This window comes from Achroia grisella, unplaced genomic scaffold (assembly GCF_030625045.1).
Source record: "Achroia grisella isolate CSIRO2021 unplaced genomic scaffold, CSIRO_AGI_Agris_v1 utg874, whole genome shotgun sequence".
Classification (NCBI taxonomy): Eukaryota; Metazoa; Arthropoda; class Insecta; order Lepidoptera; family Pyralidae; genus Achroia; species Achroia grisella.
This window is the reverse complement of record NW_026713051.1, coordinates 734744-761318: the sequence shown is the minus strand read 5'-3', so window position 1 is coordinate 761318 and position 26575 is coordinate 734744. Positions and strand designations below refer to the sequence as shown.

At 31.5% G+C, this 26575-nt stretch overlaps 1 protein-coding gene across 1 annotated transcript in view; it reads right to left on the bottom strand.

The window, feature by feature from the left end:
• The window catches only part of LOC131853045 (cationic amino acid transporter 3), a 245833-nt gene that overhangs the window by 94214 nt on the left and 125044 nt on the right, over positions 1 to 26575 (bottom strand). Inside the window, exon 7 of the mRNA XM_059203838.1 lies at positions 14610 to 14818. Coding sequence (XP_059059821.1) covers positions 14610 to 14818 — 209 coding nt within the window. The remainder of the gene's footprint in view (positions 1 to 14609; positions 14819 to 26575) is intronic.

The following is a 26575-nucleotide window of genomic DNA, read 5'->3' as shown; positions in this document are numbered from 1 at the left end:
ACTGACAAGCTGCATAAGGATTATTTTTTCAAAAATTTTACTGAGTGCTGGGAGTATAGATATAGGTCTATAATTTATTGGGTCACTCCTATCTCCAGATTTAAAAAGCGGTATGATTTTACTAATTTTCATTATGTTAGGAAATTTACCTTCATCTATACATTTATTGAAAATAAAAGCAAGAGAGGGCGCAATAATTTCCATTATACTATCTAGTATTTTAACAGATATACCCCATAGATCCTCTGTTTTTTTATTATTAAGCTGTTTGAATATTTTCATTATTTCTACTGATGATGTATGTCTAAAGTTAAATACAGCTGATGACTTGCTAACATTGTCTGTTAGTAAAGTTTCAGCAGCAGACGGGGAAGATTTTAGAGCCTGTGTCGTAATTAATGGAATATTAGTGAAATAAGATTCGAATGTATCCGCGACCTCTGTGTCGGAATTTACCAATTTGTTATTAATATTTAAAGCTATTTTACTATTTTGAAAATTAACTTTTCCAGTTTCGCTATTTATTACTTTCCAAGTGGCTTTTATTTTATCTTTAGATTTAGTTATTATTTTACCTAAATAGAGAGACTTAGCTGTATGACAAACCTTTTTAAATATTTTCGAATAAGATTTTACATGTTCATGAAATAAGGGATCGGATATATAGCTTCGTTTTTCGTAAAGTTCGTAAAGATTAGCCCTAGACTTATAAATACCAAACGTGGCCCAGTCACAATTATTATTAGTATTATTACATTAACAAACAACGCTCAATATAGACAAAACGGCTTTCAAGCGGAATAATAAATCTGTCTTGCAACGACAATTTTAATGTAAACTGAATTTAAATAGCATAATAAATTTACCATGCATCGAACTGGAAATATATTTTTAATAAAATCCTACAATATTATTGAGTAGTAGAATATTACAGGCAGCATTTGGAGCTGTCCCGCGTCGTCCGTACAACGTTAAAGTGGACTATGTATAAAACGGATATCAAACAGAATAATGCATCAAGCTTACAACGACAGTTTTATTCCATTTTTCATTTGAATAGATTAAAAAATCAGGGATGAAGCTGGATGTAAAAAAGACTAAAAAATCATACTATATTATTGACAATTCCAAGGGGATTATTAAACTGGTGAGCGGATAACGGATAAAAACGCTGATAAAAAAAATGGATTTCAAAGACTAGGCATCAATTAATCTATGCATATTAATAAAATTGGAGTGTCTGTTTGTAATATTGAAATAACCGTTTTTTACTATATGAATCTAAATATACATAACTCAAAGGTGACTGATATAAAGATCTATCAACGCACAGCCCAAACCACTGGACGGATCGGGCTGATATTTAGCACGAGGGTAGATGTTATGACGTAGGCATCCGCTAAGAAAGGATTTTGATTAATTCTACCCCCAAGGGGATAAAATAAGGGATGAAAGTTTGTATGAAACTTTGTCAATTTTAAACCGATCGGGCTGAGACTTTGCATACATAAAGCTACTATGACGTAGGCATCCCCTAAGAAAGGATTTTGATAAATCCACCCTTAAGGGCATAAAATAGGGGATGAAAGTTTGTACGAAAGTACTTTAAAGCCGCAAAAACTATACCTAATATTTTAACGCCAGCGAAGCCGCGGGCGAAAGCTAGTATGTATGAATATAAATACGGTACATACACCAAAATTACAGTTTTTTTAATTGTTGTCTGTCTGTCTGTTTGTTCCGGCTAATCTCTGAAATGGATGGACCGATTTTGACGGGACTTTATTAAGCAGGTCGCTGATATAATAAGAAGTAACTTAGGCACTTTTATTTTAGAAAAATATAGTTATATTCCACGCGGATGAGTCGCGGTACAGTTAAAAATATATTTGCAAAGGATACAATATCTATTAGAGATGTAAAACTATTATTATATGTTGACTAATTTACAGTTATAGCTAAAATCTTTATTGTTCTATATATCCTATTTTTAATCAAAGACTACTTTATTATTCTTTTTGTAAAGACACAATACTACGTAAGTATCTCGTCGGTCTCGCGGAGCCTTTCACCATATCAATACATATTTGACAACCTCGGTGGTCTAGCGGTTTAGCACACCGCTTTACGTCCGATGGTCGCGGCTTCGATTCCTCGCACGGCACAAACATTTGTATTCATGAGTACAATTGTTTGTATCGGTCTGGGTGTTTTCTCTTGTATAATATGTATGTATTTACGAAAAAAAAATTATCTATGTATCTGTATCAGTTATCTAGTACCCATAACACAAGCTTTAGCTAGCTTAACTTGGGACTAGATGGCGCTGTGTGAATTGTCCTGAGATTATATTATTATATATGTGTAATCCTTGTTATAGCATTTATGTAGTATAAGTAGTTTAATAACATAATTAATTACATTATTTACAGTTTATTCACACTTTATATATTTTGATAAAGAGCTCGAAGTATAATATTTATGTAATTTTTTAGTAATAAGTATAGTATAAGTAAGGAGCCAACAGAATATCAGCGCTGCAGAGTTATCTGTAGCATTATGCTGAGTTGGCTGCCTTTTCACTTTTGCGGCACATAAAGTCACCTACATTTCTTTTATTAATTCGTGTTTTTCTGTACCTCATGTATGTTATGTGTCTGTAATTGTGAATAAATAATTTGTCTATCTAAAACCCCATAGTATTCCAAAAATCCAGAATAGTTCAGAATATTCGAGAAAATCTCCACCAGTTCGTTCTTTTCGTTGTAATGTATTCTTAAACACTCAATTCGTTGAAGTTACATAACGATATTATATTCAAGAAATATATTTGTAAAATTTGTTATATTATATTTTTATAACAATGTATTCACATACTATTGCACATTACAAATCTGTCCTAAGAGGATGGTATTAGTTTAGTAATACCATGTCGGCCGAGTGTCTCTTATGTCATTTTAAGTCTACCTGAGCTTGAAGTAATGTGTCTGTTGATATATCCTATAATCGGCTCTTACCTGACACCACACATGTACATGCACAACTTCAGTTGAAAAATATTTAAGGTAAATTATTTTTTATATATACTAAGATGATTATACAATGACAATTAAAAGAGCAACACACAAGTTTCTTGGTTATTCTTTTTGTGGTGAATCTGCATTCCGAATAAGCGGTAGAATAAAAAAACTGGACTATTAAAAAGTGCTTATATTAAGTTTATTTGAATAAAGATTATTTCTATTTCTATTTCTATTTCTATTTCTATAGTGTGTCTTATCAAAGAAACTTAGCCTATGCTGTAAATAATTAAAATAACGTAGTAGAGTAACTTGAAACACTTGAAACAGTCATGCTCGCTGTAAAGTTCAAATTTGTGGTGGCATGGTGGAAGGAAGGACAATTCACACAGCGCCATCCATACCCAAGTTAAGCTATCTAAAGCTTGTGTTATGGGTACTAGATAACTGATACATATACATAGATATATTTTTTTGTAAATACATACATATTATATATAGAAAACACCCAGATACAAACAATCATATTCATGAATACAAATGTTTGTGCCGTGCGAGGAATCGAACCCGCGACCATCGGTCGTAAAGCGGTGTGCTAGACCGCTAGACCACCGAGATCGTCATCTATATCTTTCTAAAAAATGGATCGTCTTACATAAGCTGGATCTCCCAAAGTGTCATAGGTTCTACCGAATTGATACAACTACTTTTAGGTTTGAAGTTGAGACTTACCGTAACTTTAGTACTTCTCACCTACTTCACCTCTTAGGTATTAATATATTGGCACTACTGTACTAATTAATCTATACTTATATTATAAAGCTGAAGAGTTTGTTTGTTTAAACGCGCTAATCTCAGGAACTACTGGGTCAAATTGAAAAAATATTTTTGTTGGATAGTCTATCTATCGAGGAAGGCTTTAAACTATATAAACATTACGTTACGACTAACAGAAGCGAAGCATCAGTGAAAAATGTTGCAAGAACGAAGTAAACTATTCATATTTAAGGTTTCCATTGCATGCGTTGCGCGGACGAAGTCACGGGCACGGCTAGTTTATAATATATACCCAACATTATACACTAATCCATTAATGGAAGTTAATGGAAAGCCGATTATGAGATTTGTTCTTAGTTTCGCGAGCAAAAAGCTAATTTAACTTGAAATTTTAGTTGACTTTACGAAATTCTATAAATTACATTTAAAGTTCAGTAGTACATTTAATGTTTTAAATATATTTAGACATTACTTTACTTTCTCTCCGACTAAGAATGTTTCTGTAATATGTTTTGTTTTACATGTATTTATTCTAGCTACTCTCCCCGGTTTCGCACGGGTGTACATGTATTATATATAAACCTTCCTCAAGAATCACTGTCTATTAAAAGTAACCGCTTCAAAATCCGTTGCGTAGTTTTAAAGATTTCAGCATACATAGGGACAGACAGCGACAGCGATAGCGACTGTATTTTGCACTATATAATTATATGTTATCTATGTATATGTGTGTTTTATTTTATTTGTAACTATAAATAAAATAACCAGGCATGTTTTATTTATGTATTATGCATTTTTAGTATTTGTATGTGTATTAGAGTCCGACCGAAACTTGTTTTTCGGGCGAAACTGAAGCCGAAACCGAAACCGAATCCGAAACTTTTGGAAATAAGAGAAAGCAGCAGCAGATTAAATATTAAAATATATTAAAATGATAAAATTTATATGTTGACATTACAAACATTACTGAGATATTCAAAGTGACATATTTTATAAAAATGTACAAACAACTAATTCTACAATGGCCAGCATTATACTTCCAACAGAAACTCACGTGATCAAGTATAAAACTCCTTAAAATACTGAAATTTGGTCCATTTTACCCATTATTCTGCATTAATTGAGCCGTGAAATAGAAATGGCGTAGGTATATTAAGTTTGTGGTAATCATTTATTTAATATAATACCTATAAAAATAAATATTAACAATTTTTTTTTCAGATCTTCTATTTAAATACAAGGCAGCATGTCCATGATTATGAGATCTATTATAGTTTTATCAATCCTTTTTGTAATTTCATGATCATCAGGCCACAGTACAAATTTAGGTTTAGTGGTCAAAATTGGAATGGTTGTCTGAACAAGAGTCGACTGATCTCAGCTCGATACAGAAACGAAACAAAAACTCATATGTAATCAGTTCCATCAAATCATAACCTCTAAAGAATGTTTGTTTTGGGCGATAATGTTTTTGTTGCTACAGCCGCCAGCATCCGCAATAACGTTGCCGCGAGAAACGAAGTTAGGCGAACGTGCAAGACAACTTCGGAAATCAGTTTCGGTTTCGACAAAAGTTTCGGTCATTTTTAGCCGAAACCGAAACTGCCGCCGAAACTTTATTTTTAAAACCGAACTTTCGGTCGGACACTAATGTGTATGTATTTAGTATTCTCATATAGTATCATTCTAATTAATTCTACTTTTGTAGTGCGCTTTTACTTTCTTTTACTCAAAACTTTGATTGTTTGTATGAAATTGCTTGAGTGATACGGCCGCCTTTTGTTAGAATATTTTCATATTAATTTCTTTTTGTGTGAATATTTTTTTCTGCTTAATAAATAATATTATTATTATTATTTTAACACTTTTGCACAATCGTTTGCCTCATGCTCATGCCGAATAAGTTTTGTATTTATACTGGGACTACGTGAATACAATATAATAATCTATACATCTATACATATAAATAAAATTGGAGTGTCTGTTTGTAATATTGAAATAACCGTTTTTTACTACATGCATATGAATATAAATACGGTACATACACCAAAATAAAATTTTTTACAATTTTTGTCTGTCAGTCTGTCGGTCTGTTTGTTACAGCTAATCTCTGAAATGGCTGGACCGATTTTGACGGGACTCTTATTGGCAGGTAGCTGATGTAATAAGTAGTAACTTAGGCTACTTTTATTTTAGAATATGAAAGTAATATTCCATGCGAATGATGTCGCGGGGAACAGCTAGTATATTATATTATACTTGTTTGTAATTTGTATACATCTGAACTAGAGATAAAATTTGAACGTTCAGATTAATCCAGTGGTACTGATCTGATTTAAAGAGTAGAATTAGAATAGTAATAGTAAGTAGTAATAGGAACTAAAATTAGTCGTTTCTTTTTCGAACTGCTCTAATCCTATTGGTCTTTACAGCTTCACCGGACGATAGGGGGCGAGAGCAGATGGCACTCCAAACCCGCGGAAGGACTTATGAAACGGCTGAAGCCCAACTCCCGCGTGACGGATACGACTTTAGTCTGAGGGTTCTAACCTCGGGAAACCGGGGGAAGGGTATTGTTAGTAATGGGAACTAGTAACTCCCATTGCTAGCAATGTACCATGTTAGGTCGACCTCCACGCGGTTCCCCCTAGAAATTATCGTGATAAATTCTTGATAAATTTATCACGATGGGCTAACTGACCTGACCTCATGCTCATCATTTTTTTTCTTTATATATCTAAACGTTGTATAATTATAATTTATTTAGTGTAGTATAAGCATCATAATTTGTTTAACTTATATCAATTTTCGGTTGGGGGCCTGGTGATCTGTATTACAGGTTATGCCTATCTCAGACACCAGCTCCTCACAGCAAATCGATTAAAATAATAAATTTAAGTATTTTACTATAAAAAATACTACATGTATTGTTGCCATCATGTTTGTGAGGAGAAATAAATAAATCTTATTATTATTATTATATCATCCTCCACTGGTGCCCCGCCAGCGTAAACCGTTAGCGCAGGCGGGTGCACCATTCCATTATCATACATAAAAAAAAATTCCGGTAAACCTGCCGTCGTTTGAATTGGACGGGGATCGATCGGAGGGGAGTCCTATAGTATTAACTTAGCCACTTATAGAGCTACAACCAATAGGAGCAGAGCAGGAATGGCAAATAGGTTTTCCCATTTACCTCACAGTCGAGTTTCCGGTTGGCATATTAAATAATATTTACTTATTATAAAGAATTAATTACCCAGAATACTTAATCTATCTCATAAAATGAAGTCGCTAGAGCTATTTGTTCGCTTGAATCTTTTAAACTACGCAACGAATTTTAATGCAGTTTTTAATAATAGATAGAGTGATTCAAGATGAAGGTTTATACTTCACTAGCTACTCGTCTTACATGTATTATATATATAAACCTTCGTTTTGAATCACTCTATCTATTAAAAGAACCGCTTCAAAATCCGTTGCGTAGTTTTAAAGATTTAAGCATACATAGGGACAGACAGCGACAGCGACTTTGTTTTATACTATATAATGATATGTGTAATACATGTATACTAAATTCAAATTAAAATTCAAAATATCTTTATTCATGTAGGTCTATTATAGACTCTTATGATATGTCAAATCTAACATCAGTTAGGAAATGATTGCATTGTAATAAATACTAATATATTTATTATAGGCAATATTTTTAAATTTGAACGGTCACTTCATTTCTGTAAGAGATATTACGCGAACAATGTTGAAATAAAATAAAACATTGTTTTCTGTTCAAATAAAATTTATATTGTATATTAAAATCGACAGGTTTCATGTAATGAAATATATGACTGAATGAAATTGATAAAGATGCATAATAAAAAAGCATTGCATTAATGAACAATATTTAATTTATATTGTCAATTTATTCAATCATTTTCAATATAATATCAGTTATCATTAAAAGTTTAATCTATACATATAAATGAAATTGAAGTGTCAGTTTACTAAATGCATATGAATATAAATACCGTACATACACCAAAATATCGTTTTTGACACTGTCTGTCTGTTGTTCCGGCTAATCTCTGAAATGGCTGAACTGATTTTGACGGGACTTTTTTTGGCAGGTGGCTGATGTAATAAGGAGTAACTTAAGCTACTTTTTTTTTAGAAAAATAAACTTAAAATCTAGCTAGTGTATAAAATAAAGAAAGAATATTTAATAATGAAAGTATAAATATCAAAGGCAATTATCAGATCAGTTTATGTGCCAATTTATTTTCCTTATAATTAAGTTTAGCTTAAGTACTCTCTGTTTAATTAAAGTAAGCGTTAATTTTGGTATTAAAAAAACTTAAAATGATAGTATCCAGGATTATTCGAGAAAGGGGATTGTTAGTTATATGGATTAATAACCCTGTTGGTAACATTGTACCATGTCAGGTAGACCTACATGAGTTTACCCTGGAAACCATTGTGATAAATTCCATGCATTTTGTCACGATAGGCTAACTGACCTCAACTCATTCTTATTTTGTTATCCTCCATTAGAGCTCCATAAGCGTAGACCGTAATATGGTAAATAATATCTTTAAAAAAAAATTTACTATCTTATATATAAAATACTCGTGTCACAGTTTTCGTTCCCATACTCCTCCGAAATGGCTTAACCGATTCTCATGAAATTTTGTGAGCGTATTGAGTAGGTCTGAGAATCGGCCAACATCTATTTTTCATCCCCCTAAATGTTAGGGGTAGTCCATCCCTAATTTTTTTTTTAATTTTTAGGCAAAACAATGTTTGCTGGCACAGCTAGTGTATATATATAAATAAAATTGGAGTGTCTGTTTTTAATATTGAAATAACCGTTTTTTACTACTTGCGTATGAATATAAATATGGTACATACACAAAAATATATTTTTTTACAATTTTTTTCTGTCTGTTGTTTGTTCCGGCTAATCTGTGAAATGGCTGGACCGATTTACATGATACTTTTTTTAATGGGTAGATGATAACTTAGGCTACTCAATTTTTGTTTAATTTTAGAAAAATAAAGTTAGATTCCACGCGGACGAAGTCGCGAGTACAGCTAATATACTATACATTATTACATTTACTGTTAATAACAATTACATTAGCTGTTAATAACAATATTTATTATTGTTTATGCGACGAAAAATATACGTATAAATCTCTTGATACGGAATGATATTATATGAACCCTTAAATGTGTTTATTCTATTCCAATGAACATCAAAGAGAATTGAGGATACATCTGAAATTAGTGAACTTACACATATGTGTAAACCTATATAGGTTCAACATTTACTTTATTTATTATTTGTTTTACTTCGGTTATATAAACTGTCTACGTAACTTATTTTATATAAAATATAGTAATATTTTATATAAAATATAGTAATATATTTTATATAAAATATAATAGGCATAAGGGCAAGGCAATAATGAAGAGACATAGCAACGTCTCTTCATTATTGCCTTATTTATGCCATCATTTGGAATCGTCGCAGTACGTCATTCTAATCCACTGTCTACCGGTCGTCATACCTGAGCATACTCTCCTTTAATCATATCATCTTTCACACAATCTGTGACGAACTATTTGCTAGATTTTTATACTATTTTTGATTTATAATTATTTTTTTTTTGACATATTCTTTTTGTTACATTCTATTATCGCTGTTATATTAGTCGCATTTTATGTTATCCACGTGTTTTTCAGTTTATCTGTTTCTATATTTGTGTGTTTCATATAAAAGCTGATGTAGTAAATGGGATAGCATTTTTGTAATTATGATTTGAATACTAACGTTGTTAAATATGACAGTTGACAGCCTCAGTGGTCTAGTGGTTTAGCACATCGCTTTACTATCCGATTGTGGGTTCAATTCCTCGCACGGTCCAAACATTTGTTTACATGAGTATGATTTTTTGTATCGGTCTGGGTGTTTTCTATGTATAATATGTATGTATTTAGAAAAAAAAACCATTGTATATGTATCAGTTATCTAGTACCCATAACACAAGCTTTAGCTAGCTTAACTTGGGTCTAGATGGCTCTGTGTGAATTGTCCTGAGATTATTATTATTATTATTATATTATAATAGAAAACATATAATAACGTATTGATTCAATTCTGTTACTAGATCAGGTCATCATCATTACATAGTATAAATCAAAGTCGCTGTCGCTGTCTGTCCCTATATATGCTTAAATCATTAAATCTACGCAACGGATTTTGAAGCGGTTTTTTTAATAGATAGAGTGATTTTAGAGGAAGTATTATATGTATAATACATGTTATGTTTTCGTATTATGTACATCCGTACATAATACATATACACCGTGCGAAGGGCGAGTAGCATTCATTTATAATTAAAAAATATTATATGATATTCCTTTAATTCTGTTACTAGATCAATACTTTATTAATTAAAAAACTATTTTTGATTATATTAATAACTTCATTACCAGTTGGCAATGGTTAGATTTCTATTTTATTCATTCATTCATATCATATTATTTATTCATTCATAATTGAAAAGCGACTCTCTTGTCAATGGTACTCTTACCACATTCTACGATCTTCTATTTCATTCATAATTTAAGAGCGAATCTCTTGTCGATGGAGCTCTTGCCAAGATTTTCCATCTTATTCTTTACATCCCGATACGACTCAAATTCCATCTTTCATTTGCTTGATGTTGCTGTACCTTGGTCTTCCTCTCCCTCTCTTTCCTTCTATCTTTCCCTCAACAATAACTTTCATAAATTCATTGTGCCTCATCGAGTGTCTTAACATTTATTCCTCTATTTTTTTTGGCTATTTTATTAAAGATAAGTTTTTTTTAATTTTAATAAGAAATTTATTTACTCATATTTAATAATAATATAATAATATCTCAGGACAATTCACACAGCGCCATCTAATCCCAAGCTAAGCAGAGCTTGTGTCATGGTTACTAGTCAACTGATATAAAAACATGGATAATTTTTTTTTAAATAAATACATATAATAATAATAATAATAATAATGTCAGGAAAATTCACACAGCGCCATCTAGACCCAAGTTAAGCTAACTGAAGCTTGTGTTATGGGTACTAGATAACTGATACAAATACATAGATATTTTTTTTTGTCGTAAATACATACATATTATACATAGAAAACACCCAGACCGATACAAAAAATCGTACTCATGAATACAAATATTTGTACCGTGCGAGGAATCGAACCCGCGACCATCGGACGTTAAGCGGTGTGCTAGACCGCTAGACCACAAAGGCTGTCAACTGTCATATTTAACAACGTAAGTATTCAATTCATAATTACAAAAATGCTATCCCATTTACTACATCAGCTTTTATATGTATAACACACAAATATAGAAACAGATAAACTGAAAAACACGTGGATTACTATACGAAAGGTAAAGAAGACATTAAAATAACATTAATTACTGCTGTTACCAAGATTATTTAGACGTAAGAGCTCGACTAATAGACCTGCTCTGCGTTGTTTACCCAAGCTGTGCTAATTAATAGCTTACCTGTCTCGCAAACGAGCTGTAGCTTGTTATTGTTTGCTAAGAGAGATGTGGGACGAAAAGCTACGACGTTAATATAACGTTAACTAGTCTGTTTTGACGTCAATACGGTTCAGTTTCCTGTGTGCTTTGAAATGCAAGTTCTACGTACATTCTACATTCTGAAATTAATACGTTTAATATAATATTGTTGCAGTACGCCCGAGTATCGTATACGTGTACATACAGCGATGCAAAGGTATTGTTTTGATCCTAATAATGTACAGTATATTTCTACGGTTTTAAATTTTAATAAGGTTTTCGTACAATATATATATTACGTAAATAAATATATAAAAAAATGGATATTTCGATTGCAACTCGAGTAACTCTGACGTAATGTTTTTTTTTTATTTTTTTTTTATTAAATGGGTTTGCGCTTGGCCTTACCTCATCTGATGGTAAATGATGGCAAGACCTAGGATGTAGCGCTTACCCAGAAGATACTCTATTCACCATAGACTTGAAGAATACGGAGTTTGTCTTTTATATTATATTTGTAATGTTGAAATAACCGTTTTTTATTACATGCATATGAATATAAATACGGTACATACACCAAAATAATATATTTTACAATTTTTGTCTGTATGTTTGTCTGTTTGTTCCGGCTAATCTTTGAAATGGCTGGACCGAATTTGATGGAACTTGTTTTGGTAGGTAGCTACTGTAATAGAAGTAACTTAGACTACTTTTATTTTAGAAAGATAAAGTTAAATTCCACACGGACTAAGTCGCGGGAATAACTAATAGAATATAAAATACCACGACATGATTGACTAAAAATAGAACAAAATTTTATTATCTGTCACTGTGTGATCACATTTTATACCTACCAATTCATTTACAGAATAAAATGACAATGTTATCTAATTGAACAGAGATTAAGTTCGTAACGGTTTCTATGTTGATTGTCGCATGCCTAATCCTTGTTAATGTAAATATAATTAAAACAACAATTATTTAAAAGAGCAACACTTAAGATTCTTGCTCATTCTTCTTGCGATAAGTCTGCATTCCGAATGAGTGCTAGAATAAAAATCTGGACTATTCAAAAGTGTATATATTAAGTTTATTTGAATATAGATTGTTTCGATTTCAATTAAAAGCGTATTGAGATAAAAAGGGAGTAGTAATAGTAGAGATGAAAGCGGTATAAAAATATTAGTAGCCGAAGCAAATACGGCTGCAAGCGCCCGTAGCCGGCTGGCACGCATTTAATCGGATTAACCTCAATTCGTGCATCTATTAGTGAGAGCACCTTTATGGATTATTAAATCTATTTAGCAAAGTACGAAATTGATAGAACAAGTTCTATTTGTCGCAAAACCAATTTGTCGGATTATTCTGATGCTACCAATGGTATTAAACAATGCTAGAACTATAATCTTTATTTTATTAATGTACATTTTCCACAATACTATCTGAGTACTGATTTCAGTAGTAAGGAGCGTTCTTTGTACGATGTATTTTGGTTTAGGGTTAAAAAAGGCATGGGGAGACATGTTTCAAGAAGGGTTATATTAAGGTTTCTTAATGGTCGATAATGCGCACATAACATCCTTGGTGTCGAGGCTACAGTAACCATTTACCATCAGATGGTCGGTACTCTAGTTTGCCACCGTGGTAGTATAAAAAAAATGACATTTTAGTCCGGAATGACATTTTTTTTCGGACTACTCTAATGCTCTAAGGCCGCAGCTGGCCTTACAGCTTCACCGGACGTTAGGGGGCGAGTGCAGATGGCACTCCAAACCAAGGAAGGACTTATGGAGCGGCTGAAGGCCAACAACTGCCTGACGGATACGACTTTAGTCTGAGGGCACTAGGGGTTCGAACCTCGGCTCAGGCCGTCGTAATATCGATCCCCGTTTGAATTGGACGGGGGATCGATAGGAATGACAACATATGTGATTATCATAGACTACATCCTAACTAGTTTTCGTAAATAACTGTATTACAGTTATCACGTAACATCAGGTCAGGTTGTTTATCATATTTAAAAAATACAAATAAATTATACACATTTAAGGTTCAGGTCAGGTACTACATTTAAGGTAACTTTACCCTATTAAGGTTTCTTGAAGGTAGACAATGTGCACATCCCATCCCTAGCCTATCTAATGGTAAATTATTACCGTGGCCTATGTACGCCTGAGACACCAGGGATGTCACGTGCACATTGTCGACTCTCAAGAAACCTTACCTATTAAAGTTTCTTGAGGGTCGACAATGTGCACGTGACATCCCTAGCCCATCTAATGGTAAATTGTTACCGTGGCCTATGTACGCCTGAGACACCAGGGATACAGTTATCACTTATTACTTGATGAATATATATATATATATTATTTTGTTTAATTCCGCTGCAATTAGCATGTGTGAGACTACAAATGGCTGTAGACACAATAATGGTCAGAATTTGATCGTAACGGTAGTCAAGTTTCCACACCGACTATTTGTGCTCTCACACATGCTGATTGTAGCGGAATTAAACAAAATAATAAAAATCCATCGAGTCGTGAAATGAACTGCCGCAAAATAACACCTAATTCGATTAAATATGTTATCAGTTATCTGAAAATATAATAATAATAATAAGTTTATTATGCAAAAAAAAAAAACAGTTACAAAAATGGACTTAGCTAAGGTTCTATATCTACTATATATACAGATAACTTCACTTTTTATACTAATTTAAATTTTTATGTAGACAAATCGATTGTATATTAAAAAGTATATATAAAAAAAAAAGAAGAATATAGTTATATAGTTACAAGAGGTAGACTGTAAAATTAGTCTGCTTCGATGCATTAGTTACATCAAATGCAGCCGTGAAACAGTTTGCTCTGTACGTTATGTTTTGACTTAGCTTACGAACCCTAGTGAAATTATACGATGTTTTTTAGAATGGTAACATATTAGTGTGTTTATTACACGGCACTCTGATCAACCAGCAGCGTGACAGACTTGTGCATAGTACGGCGGCAAAGTTACACCTTATTTTATAATCTTGTAAACAGCAATTAAACTATTGAGTTGCTGAAGCTCCAACAAGTGGTACAAAAACATTTTTGTTTGTTTTTTTTTACTGTGAGAATAATTATATATATTATATTATATATATTCACATACATAGACGACGTTTACCATCTGTTTGTTTGTCATACCAATGATATAAAAAAACAAAGTAAGAACTTACCCCACTCCATCCGTATGGCAAGAAACCGCTGTGCTCCGTCCAGTTAGAGAAATCAGCGTAAAATAATCCAGCAGTCATGATGAATACCCATACGCTAAGGTTGATGGCGTTCAGCACATTATTGAAGAATAAGGACTTCTTCACACCAGCAACTAAGACCATCGTCATGAGAAGACTTATACCGCAAGCGACGAAGTCTGGTGGTTTACCTGCAAAGAAATATATTCAGTTCAATACAAAATATCTTTATTCGTGTAGGTCTATTACAGACTCTTATGATATGTATACATCAGTGGTTTGCTGCTTGTATGCTGCAAACAATACACTGAGGTGCTGCCTTTTTACGTATGGGCTATGCACACACACTACGTTACTCATACCGTTTTTTGTTATCTGTATTGCATTTTGTTTTATCTGTATATTTGTTGTGTATTATATTTTATTTGACTTCACTAATAGAATAGAATAAGAATAGAAAATCATTTATTCAAATAAACTTAATTTAAGCACTTTTGAATAGTCATAACAATTTGTTTTTTATCTACCACTCGTTCGGAAAGCTGTCTCATCACAAGAAGAACGAGTAAGAAACTTGTGTGTTGCTCTTTTAAATAATCCTTGTAAGTTTACATTTACAAGTCGAAACGTGTGAATACAAACTACCAACAAGCACTAATTTTTTGGGTCAAATATAATCATGCAATAAAATTAAATCAGTCGTAGTGATAAGAGCAGACCAGTCCCTACAAGCAGCACTACGCGCAGCGTTCACGAGTATGACGGATGAGCCAGCCATTACTGCGCTCAACCATATTTTAGGGAGCCCATTGACCCGACCCACCACGCCGCCACATGTCTGGTAATGTAATGTGTATATCTGTTTTTATTTTTGTTCTTATTATTACAGTGCCTTGTGTGTGTATGTGCCTTTAATGTGAATAAAATTTTTATCTATCTATCTTTCTATCTATATGTCAAATCTACCATCAGTTCGGAATGCATTCGAGATGAGAGGAACGGAACTGACAAGAAACTCAGCTTGTATTCTTTTCAAATAAATGTTGTACATGTTTACAATAATACAGATTCATTTAAATTCAAATTTGGGAGAGTAGAGTGACCACCAGCGTGTGATATTGCAGAAAATATAATCAGTGATCGTAACCTGAACATATAAATAATTGAACCGAAGCACACGGGAGTTATAGAAATGACGGATGGCGAGATAAATCTTCATAATATCTGACAATGAAATATATAATTTATATTCTCAAATATCGTAATGAATACACTAATAAAATATGAGAAAAATTTATATTTTTATATCCATTAACCGTGAATAAGGAATGGTACATTTATGTTTATTGTTTTCGTATATCATATCCAGAGAAGACAAAATAATCTATTAAGATTAGTAATAATATAATAATAATCTCAGGGCAATTCACACAGCGCCATCTTGACCCAAGTGAAGCTAGCTACAGCTTTTGTTATGGGTACTAGATAACTGATACATACATATACATTGATATTTTTTTTGTACTACATTTATATTATATAAAGGAAACAACCAGACCGATACAAACAATCATCCTCATGAATAGAAGTGTTTGTGCCGTGCGAGGAATCGAACCCGCGTCCATCGGTCGTAAAGCGGTGTGCTAAACCGCTAGACCACCGAGGTCGTCAATAATACGCACATGAATTAAGTTTATGCTTAAAAAATTAAAAAAGAAATATCCCAGGACAAATCACACCTCGTTTTTAGTGCCCATATAAGTAGAGCTTATGTGTAGGTACTAGACGACTGATATAAATAATATATTTGAAAATGCATCATAATAGATATTTAAAAGACCCAGACTGATAAAAAAAATCATATTCAGAAATAACAATGTTTGCGAGATTCGAACACGAGCGACTATCGATAGTAATTATTATTTTTTTTTCTTTTTATTTTGTTTTGGGATTTTTGTGCACATAATGTGACGATGACAATCCCATCGTACCTATACTAAATAACAAAAATAAACTAAAAAACTTAATCTAATTAGTAAAATACTATGCAATAAAATGGTCGCTATACCAGTAAGGTTGTCAAAATAAAAGGAAACTAACTTTAATATTTACATTATTAAAGATACCATAATAATAATATTTATTGCAGAAAATCTTCTCAATACATTTATGAAAATATCATCTATACCAGGAAAAATATAGACAGTTTCAAAAGAGTTAGTGATTGCACTAATAACAATAACAAACTGATTTTACCTAAATGTCGTTTGGCTAAAGTTAGTAATTCGTTTTATGGAAATTGCGTAAGGTTTTACAATAAAATACCAGAGTCTGTTATAAATCTGCCAGAAAAAAGATTTAAATGTCAAATAAAACAGTTCCTTTGCAAAAAAGCTTACTATAAAATTGATGAATTCCTTAACGATAATAATGTTTTTATAGAAAAACTTTAAATCCATAGCACTGACAATATTATCTAATTACACTAATAATGAGTGCGATTTTATATAAAAAAAACATCTATTAAAAAGAGCAACACACAAGTTTCTTGCCCGTTCTTCTTGTGATGAATCTGCATTCCGAATGAGTGGTAGAATCAAAATATGACTATTCAAAAGTGCTTGTAATGAGTTTATTTGAATAAAGATTATTTCTATTTCTATTTCTAATTGTAAAAAAAAAGTACTAAAATTTAAAGATAAATATATATATAATTTATAATGTACATATATAAAACAGCATTGAATATAATTCTTGAATTCGACTGAAAATGCTAATACCACAGATAACATAATATTACATACTAATACTAATCTGCTAATGAATGTACACTAATATTATAATGAGACTTTGTTATTTTCTCTACTGTTTAAATACAGGAAATTACATATTAATTTGCAGGTTTACCTATCTCGAAAGCCAGAGCTAAATGTTTTAAATTGCACTGTATATTTGAATAGAAGATTAATATAATTTGATTAATAAACTACGTGTACCCGCGGTTTCAACCGCGAAAATTTATATTCTATATGTTATTCTGATGGTCTATATTACTGTAAAGTGTTACTGTGAATTAAAATCGGTTCAGTAGTTTTTGCGTGAAAGAGTAACAAACATCCATCCATACTCACAAAGTTTTGCGTTTACAATATTACTATCCACTCACCTCGGCGTCGTACAAGTGTACATGAATTATATATATAAACCTTCCTCTTGAATCACTCTATCTATTAAAAAAATCGCATTAAAATCCGTTGCGTAGTTTTAAAGATTTAAGCATACATATGAACAGACAGCGTGAGTGGCTTTGTTTTATACTATGTATTAATAATGATGATAGGTACTGCTTACTAATAACAACACAAGCCTTTATAAATTATTTGTATATATAAATAAAATTGGAGTGCCCGTTTGTAATATTGAAATAACATTTTTTACACTTTTTGTCTGTATAATGATTAAGATAAAATATATAAACAATATTATAGTATATACATTTGAAATAAATTAATTTAATTCGTAAATATATAATATAAAATCAGCTAACCTTATATCCGAGCTATATCCAGTTAGTGGCAACGAGCTAGAAGTCTGAACAATTACAAGACATTCTAGAGGTATATGGAGGTGGCGTTGATAGAGAATGTGTTAAATTTTTACGGAAACTCCAAAGCTAGTGGTTTTCTTATCATAAATTAAACACGAAAGTATGTAGCACTATATTTCCACTGAGGGAACAAAAGCACTCATTAGAGGTACAAATTATACGTCACTAGCTTTTGCCCGCGGCTTTGCTTGCGTTAATTTATCCCCTTAGGGGTGGAATATATCAAAATCCTTTCTTTGGAGATGCCTATGTTATAGTAGCTTTATAAACGCAAAGTCTCAGCTCGATCGGTTTAAAATTGACTCACTTTCATTCCCTATTTCTTAGCGGATGCCTACGTCATAACATCTACCTGTATGCCAAATTTTAGCCCAGTGGTTTGGGCTGAGCGTTGATAGATCACTACGTCAGTCACCTTTGAGTTATATATATTTAGATAAATACGTCATATATATATATATATACATGTGTATATATTTATTCATGTATATTCTATGAGAAAGAAAGACAAATATTTTATTCAGTGCAATGTAAAAAATACAATATAAACAACAAAAGAAAAAACAAAAGAGCAAATAAAATGTACATATAATTAAATTTAATTTACCATGTCGATAATTAAAAATAAACCTAAAATAATCATTTTTTACATCCAAAAATGCACTGAAATGGCTCTACTCAGCTTTAATGTATGTCCTAGGTGAACATACAGCTGGTTTTCAGTGGCACCAAAAATATATATATAAAAGGGAGAGAGAGCGAGGGCACTATTTAAAATATTAATGATAATAATTAACACAGAATTACAACTAATAAATACAAACCAATTACATATACTATAAAGAACAAAATAGAATAAAATAACATTAATAAACAAACATTAAACATATATATATATATAACTACTTTGCCGCAAGATTTATAGGTTACATAGTTATAATATCTTTATAGATATTATAACTTGTTATAATATTATTTGCACCGTCAACAACTTATCTCTGCACAACTCATGGTTGCCTGGTAGAAAATACCATTAGGTGTTAAGTCCGCCATATGTACTCTTTACTTATGTATGACGTGTATTAAAGTTATTTAAATAAATAAATAAAGTGAAAGAGCTGGAGATGGAGTATATATGTAGAACCGATAGTGATTTGACTATAAGGTAGATAATTGATTTATTGCCAACATAACAAGAATAATACAATCTATACATATAAATAAAATGAATGTCTGTTTGTAATATTGAAATAACCGTTCTTTACTACATGCATATGAAATACGGTACACACACCAAAAATTACTTTTTACAATTTATGTCTGTCTGTCTGTCGGTCTGTTTGTTCTGACTAATATCTGAAATGGTTGGACCGATTTTGACAGGACCTTTTTTGGCAGGTAGCTGATGTAATAAGGAGTAACTTAGGCTACTTTTATTTTAGAAAAAATGTTTTCATTTTAGAAAAATAAAGTTAAATTCCACGCGGACGAATTCGTGGGAAAAGTTAGTTTACAATAAGAAATAAATAATAACATAGAAAGTTGGCAATAGGAGCTGCCTCAGCTGTTGCTGATATAAGCATAACCTCAATGTGGTGCACCTATACAGCTAGGTTTTCTGGCATGTACCCTAAGCAATGTGGTACATAGTCTGTTCGAGTTGCAAATACTGATTAGTCGTTTTCTTTTGACAAAATTGAAATAGCATATGCTAGTCACTCTATTCTCCCTAATTTGAATTTAAAAATGAATCTGTATTATTGTAAACATGTACAATCTTATTTGAAAAGAATACGAGCTGAGTTTCTTGTCAGTTCGTCTCAGCTCGAAAGCACTCCGAACTGAAGATAGATTTGACATATCATAAGAGTCTGTAATAGATCTACTTGAATTTGATTAGATTTGATTTAATATGAAAATAGCATGAAATATTTTAGATTTTATGCTACTCATCTATACATATAATTGAAGTATCTGTTTATAATATTGAAATAACCATTTTTTTCTCCATGCATATGAATATAAATACGGTACACACACCAAAAATTACTTTTTACAATTTTTGTCGGTCTGTTTGTTCCGGATAATCTCTGAAATGGCTGGAACGATTTTGACGGGACCTTTTTTGGCAGGTAGCTGATGTAATAAGGAGTAACTTAGGCTACTTTTATTTTAGAAAAAATGTCTTCATTTTAGAAAAATAAAGTTAAATTCCACGCGGACGAACGTGTACAACTAGTATAATATATATGTATAGTGATCGCTACTAAAGTTGATTATAGGTAGGTATATATAAAATTGGATAAAGTAGGTTTCTCTTCTCTATATTAAAAATACGGAAACACCTAACGTTTATGTACGTAAATAAATGGATTCCGAAAAAACAATTCTTTCTATTTCGAAATTCTTGTACGTATCATATATTGGACAAAGTTTTATAGTGCCCGAAGGGTTAACGTTTGACTGGAAATTTCACCTGGAAACCACTGGTTTAAAAGGAATCGCACTTTCTAAGGTGTCTGCTAGTGACTTGAAGAGTTTGTGGTTGTATTTCTAAACGGAAGTTGGATGGAGATCACGTCACACGGATCCTGTTTGCACTTAACAAAGGATGCTTTATAGGATTCATAGCCGATAAAGCACTATCCGTCAATATTGAAATCTAGCCTTTGTAAGACTTCACAGAATGTTGGATTCTTTGCTGTTAGTGCAAATATAATATACTTTTTATTACTTAAACGAACTATACACGCTAAGACTGTATTGTGTTGTACCCTTAATTTCAACGCTGATTTTTATCGATACTCGTCATCATCATCATCGCAGCCCAGACGTCCACTGCTGGACTGCCTACCCCAAAGATCTCCACAATACTCGTTCGTGTATTTTTTAAACAGAAAACATCATACCACCTATTCGCAAGTCGTAAGCAGAAGTGATATATTCAAATTCAAAATGTCTTTATTCATGTAGGTCTATTACGGACTGTTATGATATGTCAAATCTACCGTCAGTTTGGAATGATTTGTAAAAAAGCTTATTATAAAATTGAAGAATTTATAAATGATAATAATGTTTTTGTAGAAAATATCTAACTTAAAATTCATAGCGCTGACAATGTTATCTGATTAAGTGCGTAGCGGTTTCTATGTTGATTGTCGCATGCCTAATCGTTGTTAATGTAAATAAAATTAAAACATATTTATTTAAAAGAGCAACACACAAGTTTCAAGTATTCTTCTCGTGATGTGTCTGCATTCCGAATGAGCGGTAGAATAAAAAAACTTGACTATTCAAGAGTGATTACATTAAGTTTATTTGAACAAAGATTATTTCTATTTCTATTTCGAGATGAGAAGAACTGACAGGAAACTCAGTTCTAAAATATAAAAAAGATGTATCTATACAGAGGACTTTACACAAAGTCAGGTAAAATCTTGTATCTATTCATCCGGTTATGTTTTATTCATTTATTCATTCGCTTATTGAATTATTTATTCAACGTCCGTATAAGTGTCCATTGCGACTTTAGTTCGCTGCTATGTCCACTTTTTATTCTGTACTTTCTTTATATTTAACTTGAATATTTTTAATCTTATTTTGAGTATTATATGTAGGGGTTACATCTACACATATAAATAAAATTGGAGTGTCTGTTTGTAATATTGAAATAACCGTTTTTAACTACATGCATATGAATATAAATACGGTGCATACACCAAAATAACATTTTTTAATATTTTTTCTGTCTGTCTGTATGTCTGTTTGTTCCAGCTGATCTCTGAAATGGCTGGACCGATTTTGACGGAACTTTTTTTGGCAGGTAGCTGATGTAATAAAGAGTAACTTAGACTACTTTTATTTTAGTAAAATAATGTTAAATTCCACGCGGACGAAGTCGCTAGTTCATATATATATAAATGGATAATTGTTATAACTAAAATTTTCAATTTATTCTCTGGGACTAACCAAAGAACATTTCACTTATTTAAGGAGCCCTATGATCTGTGGATACATGTATAGAAATCCAATACGAGTTTCTGAATTACTGGCTGGCGATATTGTATCGTTAATAGAATATTTTATTACATATTATCATGAACAAACTTTTCCCTTACCAAATATTTAATAAAGGAGAGAGTTTTTATTTTTTGCAATTTACTGTTTTTTTTGGCATGTTAAAGGTGTGTAAGCCGGCAAATTGGTAAAAGTTTAATAAACGCCAAAAATTGAATTTCTCTCACCGACTACAGCTATGAAAAAATAAGATTACTGTGTATTGTTGTAATAGAAATAGAAATAGAAATAATATTTATTCAAATAATCTTAAATTAAGCACTTTTGAATAGTCAACAATTTTTTTTAATCTACCGCTTATTCGGAAAGCTGTCTCATCACACGAAGAATAAGCAAGAAACTTGTGCGTTGCTCTTTTAAACAATCCTTGTAAGTTCACACTTTACAAGTCGAAACGTGTGAATACAAAATACCAACCAGCACCAATTCATTTAGGCTCAAATATAAAAATACAATAAGATTAAATCAGTCGTAGAAATAGAAATAGAAATAATCTTTATTCAAATATACTTAATATAAGCACTTTTGAATAGTCAAGTTTTTTGATTCTACCGCTTATTCGGAATACAGATTCATCAATCAAGAAGAATAAACAAGAAACTTGTGTGTTGCTCTTTTAAATAAATATTGATTTACATATATTTAATTAATAACATAGATTACGCATGCGACAATCAACATAGAAACCGCACTTAATCTCTGTTCAATCAGATAACATAGTCAGCGCTATGAATTTTAATTTAGATATTTTCTACAAAAACATTATTATCATTTATAAATTCATCAATTTTATAATAAGCTTTTTTACAAAGAAATTATTCTATGACACATTTGAATTTTTTTCTGGCAAATTGACTACAGACTCTGGGAGTTTGTTGTAAAACCTTACGCAATTTCCATAAAACGAATTACTAACTTTCGTCACTAACTGCACTTAGGTAAAACTAGTTTGTTGACATTACGTAAGCTTTTATTAGTGTAATCACCTACTTTTTTAAAACTGTTAATGTTTTTCCTGGCATACATAATATTTTCGTACATTCACGTAAAGACTCCCTGGAACCCATACCATAAATGGAGCGGATGGCCCTCTTTTGCCCCATAATAAAATACCGTATGACATAATGCTATGAAAATATAATTCAGGTACTTTATAATAAATGTTGTATGTTTAGTGTATATGTATCTACATTAGGTTGATAGTTTGTCTCGTCTACTTATAAAGAAATTTGACATATATATATTTAACTTTGTTTTTCTAAAATAAAAGTAGCCTAAAAAACTAAAAATTGTTTTGTTCGTCTTAATTTATTCGTTCCATTAGGTACTGATAGGTTCAAATTAATACATTTACAACCTGCATCATCCCTTATTTTATCAAAATCCTATTTAAGCGAACGTCTTCATCATAGTAGCTCCAATCTTTAATTTCAGTTCAATTAGTCGAAAATCTAAGAACATTTATACAAACTTTCATCCCCTATTTTATCACCTTAGGGGTAATATTTATCAAAATCCTGTATTTGGGGAAGCCTACGTCATTGTAGCTTTATGCATGCAAAGTCTCAGCCCGATTGGTTTAAAATTGACAAAATTTCATACAAACTTTCATCCCCTATTTTAACTCCTTTGGGGTAGAATTAATCAAAATCCTTTCTTAGCGGATACCTAAATCATAACATCTACTTGCATGTCAAATTTCAGCCCGATCTGTCCAGTGATTAGGGCTGTGCATTGATAGATCACTATGTCAGTCACCTTTGAGTTAAATATATTTAGAAGAAGTTAAAAACATTTTTCAAGGAAACATTTCGTCGAGTTCCATTTTTAGTTTTTGATGCTTTTTCTATACTTGAGACCTGGCGTGAAGATACACAGACGATATAAGTAAACTAATGAATATTCTAAATGAACAAGCAGCCGTGAGAAGATTAATGAGCATTGTGCAAACATGGTGATTAATACAGTATAGCATTTCTTAAGTAACTTGAACGACGAACTAGTTGGTAGCTCATTTGCTTAAAATATCAACTGTCGTTTATGTACGTGAACAGTGTTGGAGGTCTCCTTGGTCACTTGGCGGTCATAGTACTTGCATCTTCATTTTCCCCCTGTACAACCCTTTTTCAAATTAAAAAGCCTCAAGATATTAACCTATATTTTTTCTTAAGTTCTAGACTACCTGTGTAAGATTAACATTTTTACAACCTTTGAATGTCATATTATGTATTTAATCAACAGCCTCAAAATTAAGTTTCAAGCTGTAGCTTCAAAATGAGAATATTTCCATACGACTTTTCATCCCCCCTTTTAACCCCTTACAACCCTTTTTTGGCATTAAAAAGTAGCCTATATCCTTTCTCAGGGTCTAGACTATCTGTGTAATTTCATTTAAATCGGTGCAGTAGTTCTGACGTGGCGCGAGACAGACAGACAGAGCTACTTTCGCATTTATGATATTAGTAAGGATCTTGATGTATAAGCTATATTTTTGTGAAAATTCATCAAAATCCGTTAAGTAGTTTTTCTGTGAAAGAGTAACAAACATCCATACATTCACACTCACAAACTTCCGTGTATATAATATTAGCACAGATAATATAATATTACATAATATTAGGAAGTTTAAATACAATCTGTATTACTACTATCGACATCGGTAGTCTAGTGGTTTGCACACCACCTTACTTTCGATGGTAGCGCGTTCGATTCTTAGCACGGCACAAACATTTGTATTCATGAGTATGATTGTTTATATCGGTCTATGTTTTTTCTATAATTCTCATTACACTATAATTTTACTGTCCAAAATAAGTGTGTTAAATAAAACCAATCTAGACAGAAGGAACGCCAAACATATATAAAAATTTACCTTATTTGAAAAATATAATTTCATTTATAACGGTTGATCATCTAAATTCAACTAAAAGGGATTTTTACAGGGTCTACGATAAAAATTACCCGCTTAGTCAAAGTACGCCAAAGTCCTTGTAAAACGTTATGAATCTTGATATTATTTTAGATATGAACCTAATACTACCTGTATTAGGTTAATATTAGATAATAAATTATATACTTATGTGTTAACGGAACCGTATGAAATTCACTGAACCCAAACACCATCTTACTTAGGTAAACACATGCCTTCCATTATAAATAAAATAAGAATATTTTTGTCATTGTACAGTTTAAGTAGTATAAATAATAAAGTATAATAGTTTTAAAATATAAACGTGTTGGCAATTAGTTTATATTGTGTTAATTAAATAAATAAATAAAATAAATGTGTAGATATTAGAAGGTTCTACAATAAAAGGAATACTAAGAAAAAAGGTGGCGCCTGATGAATCTTCAAAAAATATAGCAGTAACTTTTATATATGTACTTGCAAATATTGTTTTCATTAAATTATAATGTATGCCAGGAAGAATATAGACAGTTTCAAAAGAGTTAGTGATTGCACCAATAAAAGCTTACGTAACAATAACAAACTGATTTTACCTAAATGTCGTTTGGCTAAAGTTAGTAATTCGTTTTATGGCAATTGCGTAAGGTTTTACAATAAAATAACAGAGTCTGTTATTAATCTGCCAGAAAAAAGATTTAAATGTCAAATAAAACAGTTCCTTTGAAAAAAAGCTTACTATAATATTGAAGAATTGGTTAACGATAATAATGTTTTTATAGAAAAACTTTAAATCCATAGCACTGACAATATTATCTGATTACACTAATAATGAGTGCGTAGCGATTTCTATGTTGATTATCGCATGCCTCTTACTTGTTATACTGTAATTATTTATATAAAAAGAAACATCTATTAAAAAGAGCTACACACAAGTTTCTTGCTCATTCTTCTTGTGATGAATCTGCATTCCGAATGAGTGGTAGAATAAAAATATGACTATTCAAAAGTGCTTGTAATGAGTTTAATTGAATAAAGATTATTTCCTATTTAATTGATTTTCATTTAATGCAAGACATAGACACTTATTCTAATGTATAAGCTATATTACTGTAAAGTTTCATTAAAATTCGTATAGTAGTTTTTGCGTGAAATACAATATTACTAGCTTTTACCTGCGGCTTAGCTCGCATTGAATCAAAAATTTTATTTTTTAAAATGAATATATTCTATGTTAATTATATATGTGTATAATATTTCGTGATGATCGGTTCAGTAGTTTTTGCGTGAAAGCGTAACAACCATCCCTACTGTCACATTTGTAATATTAGTAAGAATTAAGATAAGTTTTAAACAAAA